Raw genomic sequence first — 6,642 nt, 5'->3', positions numbered from 1 at the left:
ACAAAAAATAAACATGACTAAACATTCGAAGGTAAGTTAAAAGAAAGAGTACAACTTTACAATCAGTATCCTGTCTCATGTAATCGCTCAATCAGTATTTCAGCCACGCAAAAACGTCAATATAACGGCTTGTAAACAATACATGTAACGTCACATTTACCTCAGAAAAAAACATTCTGTGATCATAAACTCATTAGTCAGATAGAAAAATAAACTGCAGAGAGGGGCATTTTGCTAAATATATGCACCATATAATATATTCATTAAAACTTTTACTGTTCTTCAAAGTTTAATTTATATTTTTTTTATGATAGCCACCATTTAAATGTTTACATTTAAAAAAAAAAGTAGAAATATTATGTAATTGTAACTATATTTTACAGCATTAGTTGAGATTTTTTTTCCTTGAGAAAATTTTGCATGTGTACCAGATATACAGGTGCATCTCAATAAATTAGAATGTCGTGGAAGACTTCATTTATTTCAGTAATTCAACTCACTCAAAATGTTTTTTTTATTGGTCTTATGAAGTATTCTAATTTGTTGAGATAGTGAATTGGTGGGTTTTTGTTAAATGTGAGCCAAAATCATCACAATTAAAAGAACCAAAGACTTAAACTACTTCAGTCTGTGTGCATTTAATTTATTTAATACACGAGTTTCACAATTTGAGTTGAATTACTGAAATAAATGAACTTTTCCACGACATACTAATTTATTGAGATGCACCTGTATATCCAAAATAATCGATATTGAATCGAATCGAATTGAATTGGGAATCGAATCGAAAGCTTGTGAATCAGAATCTAATCGAATTGTGAAATTTGTGTCAAAACCCAGCCCTATTAAATACTCCTAAAAATCAATCCACCTTCACACATTGAGCTTGCAACGTGAACTCAAACCTAAAAAACAAAGAGCTGAATATCAGATCATCACTCTTTATCCGAGCAGATGAGGTGGCACAGGGGAAAGGTGCATATAGATCTTTATTGCAGCATTTTTTGCTCTCAAACCAACAGGACTCAACTTAAACAACTTAAGCTCAGGAAATGTATTATTCCAGAAGTCTGGAAGGAGAAAAAGAGAGACGGGGGAGGAGGACAGACACATGAAGAAATATAGTTGCAGGCAGTGCCTGGACAAGTTCCAATAAAACCTTACAGGAGCCGTTAAAATTTTGATTACAGGGCCAAATCTGATCTAGTCTGTTTCAGCTCTCTTTGTTCTGGCCTTCTGTTTGCTTAAGATTCATCAGTCTCCTCCGCAGCCCACATGGTTACATGCCCAGTGGAACTGCAGAATCTGTCAAGTCTTGACAGGGCGTTTTGAGTTCAAACACTGCCTCCCTGCTGCAGACCATGCTTACAGAATATAAGAGAGCCTTTTAAACTTAACAGAGACAGAACGCCAGAATGCAACCAAATGGGAAAAGACATCCAAGCGTGAGAGTGTTAAAGGTTTAGAATCATAAACAATGTGAATGTAATATACAAGATAAACCTGAACAAAGTGGAGTAATAACAATTAAAAGACAACGGTTCATCTGAAAATGAAGATTCTTCACTTAGTACATGTTGTTCCAAACCCACATAATGTTCTTTCTTCGGTTGAACAAAAAAGCAGACGTTAGGCAAGATGTTCAATCTGCTCTTTTCCATACAATGAATCTGAATGGTTATCAGGGGCTGTCAAACTCCAAAGAAGTCTAAAAACATCTAAATAGTCACATAATCGCTTTGTGCGAGGAACAGGCCTAGATGTGTCATTGTTTACTTTCAAATATTATGGTTTGAACATGAACTACCATTCAAAAGTTTGGGGTTTCTATTCATAAGCTTTCTATTCATAAAAGAACCTTGAAATAACATGTACCGTTTCTACAAAAAAATATTAGGCAGCAAAAATATTAAGCAGCACAACTGTTTTCAATAACTTGAATTTGAATGTTTCTTGAGCACCAAATCAGCATATTAGATTGATTTCTTAAGGATCAAGTGACACTGACGAATACAGTATTGACTGCTGAAAATTTAATTATATTTTAAAATATATTAAAATAGAAAATAGATGTTTTAAAATAGTTGTTTTAAAATATTAGTGTTTTTACTGTATTTTTGATCAAATAATCAAACTTTTCAAAAAATCTTACTGACCCAAACTTTTGCATGGCAATACATGCAATATTCGAAGTTTTGAGAGATCAGAAAGATCAGATCAGAGTCGGTTTCTCACAAAACTATTGTAGATTGTTCAGAAGACTTGAGCCGTATGAGTCACATCTAGAGCTGCAAGATTCTGGATAAATTGAGAATCAAGATTTTTTTTGTCTCAAAAAGAGATCGCAATTATCCCACAATTCTGAACTAAACAAAACAATGTGTGACAAAATATTAATTGCTGCAGTCTTTTTAAAAGTGTTTAATTAATTTGAATGAATTATTAACCCTTTTAATATATATGTGCATTTAAAGGTGCCATAGAATGCATTGATACAATATTTTAAATTGTTCTCTGATATCTACATAGAAGGTATGTGGCTTAGGTAAGGTTAAAAAAAAATCTCCAGAAACGGTTTTACATGTCCATTTACAACCCTAGGATTTGTCCCTAGAATGAAATGGTCTGTTTTTACCTTATTTGGAAGGGTCATGAATAATAATTTTGAGTTCTGCTCTGATTGGCTGTTTCACAGTGCAGCTCATTTCAGTAGCTGACACAGCAGGAAGGAAACACAGGGAAATATATATATTTCAATACTGTCACTCGCAGTTATATTGTTAGGTAATTATACTGTATATAAAATGCGGGCATCAGGGAGCCACATATTAACATGTGGGGCACTGAAACTGCTTTCGAATGCACGATAGCTTTTTACTTTCACTTTCAAGATTTGCGAATGCATGTGCTCGGTGTAAACTACAGCGGCAGTACTTGCCACACATTTTACAAGATCAAAGTGAAATCTTATGTACTGTAATGTAACAGGCTACCGCTAGCAAGCAGCTAACCATGTCCCTTTAGTGGCTCGCGTTATTTTATTAGAACGTGCGTTATTTGTTTTCTGTGTCTTTCTGAATACAGACACCAACCCATCGCTGCACAGCCTGGAACATACCATTTATTTCCATGATCTGCCATTTTCGCTATTATCCTCGCTTGTTTCTTCACAATACCTGCAGAACTTCTGATGATTCGGCTGTGCAGGTTCGGCCGGCATAGAAAATGGGCGGGTATATGCAAATGTTTGGGGCGTAACTATTAGTGATCCCGACTGTAACGTCACAGTCAGTGTTATGTTCTGATTCGCCTATTTTTCAGTGGTCTTTTGCATGCACGAGATTTACATGAGGAGGAGGAAACAACTGTGTTTGAGGCTCACGGTATGTCATTTCCATGTACAGAACGGTTATTATTCAATTATGCCAAGGTAAATACAGTTTTCCATTCTATGGCACCTTTAAAATATAATATTGAATACATCAATTTATTAAAATTATGAAAAATCGGTTTGAATGAATGATTCAAATACTACACTTGCTTCATAACTGGATGATTCAGCGTTTTTGAATGAATCTCTTGAATGAATAATTCAATGACAAATACATTTTTATTAACAGTCACTTGGCGCCACCTACTGGCGAAACAATGTAACCACCACAACTGTTATTTAACCCCCTGGGGTCGACAGTTCCGGCGGCGGAACTTTTTGCAGATTTGAATGTTGACAGCGAAAAGAACTAAACTGCTCCTTCATACTTGATCGTACATATAAGAGTAATACAGCATTTAAATCTGTAAAGGGTCTACTTTTATTTGTGTACACTCACAATATCAACAAAACATTGTGCTTGCTCATTATGCAGCTCATTATGCAGGCCTTTGTCTTCTCAGGTGTGAATCACAGCATTATTCATGATCATTCACGCCTCCTCGCATATACCTTTTCTACGCAAAAAGTGTCTTAGAAAATTTTAATCAATATATTGTTTTCTGTGAATGAGTAAGATGATTTTCACATAATTTTGAAACTCTAGACTTCAAGATCAGTTCTCAAAAGTCTTGTGATCAAATGTTCTGTATGTGTTTTATGGCCTTATTTCAGTGACTTTAAAATTGTAGTTTTTCACTAAGCACGCATAAACGTTGTTTTCTCAAAAACACAATCACGTACATACATGCTGCTCACATATTATTGTAGCCCAGTTTGTGCTGATTACAGTGTTATTAAACTTTAGACATTCAAATGTTTGTAAGCAACTGAAAAAAGCACAAATGTCAGGGCATGTCAAAACTTTTCCAGGCCCCAAAACACCCTCAGACCCCAGAGGGTTAAAGCGCCAGTTCCTTTCAAAAGATGATTTGGTCTATTTTAATTGCAAGTTATCAACCATAGACATCAATGTTTACATCCGAACTATAAACTGGGACTATACTAATCCCAGTATTTCTGTGATAGCATGAATAACGGTAAGACTGTAATACTGTGTAGTTGAAAAGACTGTTTGTGAAGCTGTTTCTTACCTAAACACCTAAACTGTCTGCTCTCTGTGTCAGCGGCAGCACAAGATTTGAACGTTCCGGTAAGACTTTTTCAAAGGTTTAATAGACATGGGTGAATCGTTGTCATTTAGAAATGAGAGTAATTTAACGATTAATCGTGCAGCTCGTCACAACACTAATTGTGTGGCTCCTTTTGTCATTTTAGAGATTGACATTCCCTGGAAACAGCAAAACATCCTGCTACATCACACTCTGTGTTCCATGAAATAAAGAAAGTCAAACCGGTTTGGAACGACATGAGGTAAACTATGACAGAAGTTACATTTTCAGGTGAACTATCCCTTTAAGAAAGTTTGTACATCTGCAACTTGTCATTCGCTAATCAGCTATTGGTGTGCACGCTGAAAAAAAACGTTAAAGAGTCTCTAGTACGTCACACGCGCATTCGAGCTGAAGTGTCTTTGCTGCCTCCACGGCTTTCAGTCTCTATAGGATGAGTGAAAGGCCCCGGTGAGGGGAAGTGTATGTTTGCTCTGTTAAATTGGGCTCTATCTCAGAGGCTCCAATTATGCTGGAGCCGGTGCAGTGGGAAAGCCGAGCCATCAGAGGGGGAGGCTTCACATCTGCTGGGGCAGAGCAGGCAGAGCTGACGAGAGCATCAGGAATGCTTTAGACAGCACACTCGCGCTCTCTCACTCTCCATCAGCTATTCGCCGGCACATGATCAAAGCTCCCCAGCCACCGCTGTGCATCTTAAGAATGCACATTCATTTTAGGGGCGATGGGAGAGACAAGGCAGGGGGAAGAAAAGAGAGAGTAAGAATGACAGGGAAAGACCAGAAGATGATGGACGGAGACAAGGCACAGAGAATAAAATAAAAAGAAGGAGTGGGGGAAGAGAAAGAGAGGAATGAAGGAAAGAAAGGTAGAGACACACACACACACACACACATAAAAAAAGTGTTGTAAAGTCAACAAGGTGTTCTAGAAATCCAAAGCATACTTACAGGAATATGAGGTAGTGGCACTCGCCCATTAACTTTGGCACTTTCGTGTATCTCATGTCGATGCGGCTTGCGATATCTATAAGGTGGGACTCCATCTCTGTAGGGAGAAGCATAAGATTTTAGTTCTCAATCTTTAGCAATATACAAATATACAATATATGAAGTAGACATATGACGGATATATATATATAAAAACTACAAAAGCACATAAAATTACTAAAATTTAGAGGAAAACTGGAAATATAAAAATAAGCTAATTCAAAATATTAAATACTATAACAGCATATAAATAATACTAATGCTCTTTTCCATACAGTTAGGCAAATGGTGACCAAGGCTGTAAAGCAAGATTTTTAGCGAATATTTCATTCCATTTAAAGCTATCATACATCCTCAGAACACATGATGTCAGAAGCCTTATTGATGAGACTTTTATGCCATTTGAAGGCTTGACAGTCTGTGGTTCCCATTTACTTTCGGGTATGAAATTTTCATGTTGCGATTAATTGCTAATGCTTTTATCACGGTATACAGTATTATTACGGTATTGAAATTTAGATGCAACGCAGCATACAGCAGTGTTGTAAATTGTGACCAATTGATGGGGAAAATATTCTATTGTTATCGTGCCCACGATAACAATACGTGCATATTCATTACCTTGATGTATCGCATTACCGAATGAAGTCATTATCTTCTACACAACACACACTGAAAAAAAAAAGTAACAAAAAAAACACATTTGGTCATCATTTACTCACCTGTATGACTTACTTTCACCCATGGAACACAAAAGTATAATGTTCAGCAGAATGTCTAAGCCAGTTTTGTTATAGTAAACTATTAAGAATAATATTGATATGAATAAATAATAAAACCGTAACACCATTAATTAATTTTTGTTAATGCATGAGCAATACAATACCGTATTTATTAATCACTACTAACATTAGTTAAAAATTAAAAACTGTTCATTAGATAATATTAGCTCATGTACATTAAATAATATTAACAGATACAGCTTTTGATTTTAATAATGCATTACTAGATGCTGTAATTAACATTAAGATTAATAAACACTTCAAATATTTTTTCTTAATGCAAAGTGTCACCAAAAAAAACAAAAAAAAAT

The 6,642-nt window shown here is 35.7% G+C and overlaps 1 protein-coding gene across 3 annotated transcripts in view; it reads right to left on the bottom strand.

Annotated features, from left to right (window-relative positions):
• The window catches only part of LOC107703383 (axin-1-like), a 56,357-nt gene that overhangs the window by 15,256 nt on the left and 34,459 nt on the right, over nucleotides 1–6,642 (bottom strand). For all 3 annotated transcript variants that reach the window (XM_016505989.1, XM_016505991.1, XM_016505990.1), the window contains exon 4: nucleotides 5,511–5,607. In XM_016505989.1, coding sequence (XP_016361475.1) covers nucleotides 5,511–5,607 — 97 coding nt within the window. The remainder of the gene's footprint in view (nucleotides 1–5,510; nucleotides 5,608–6,642) is intronic.

Source organism: Sinocyclocheilus anshuiensis, unplaced genomic scaffold (assembly GCF_001515605.1).
Source record: "Sinocyclocheilus anshuiensis isolate Anshui unplaced genomic scaffold, SAMN03320099.WGS_v1.1 scaffold58, whole genome shotgun sequence".
NCBI classification, from domain to species: Eukaryota; Metazoa; Chordata; class Actinopteri; order Cypriniformes; family Cyprinidae; genus Sinocyclocheilus; species Sinocyclocheilus anshuiensis.
The sequence above is the reverse complement of the archived record's forward strand: the minus strand, read 5'-3'. Positions and strand labels throughout refer to the sequence as shown.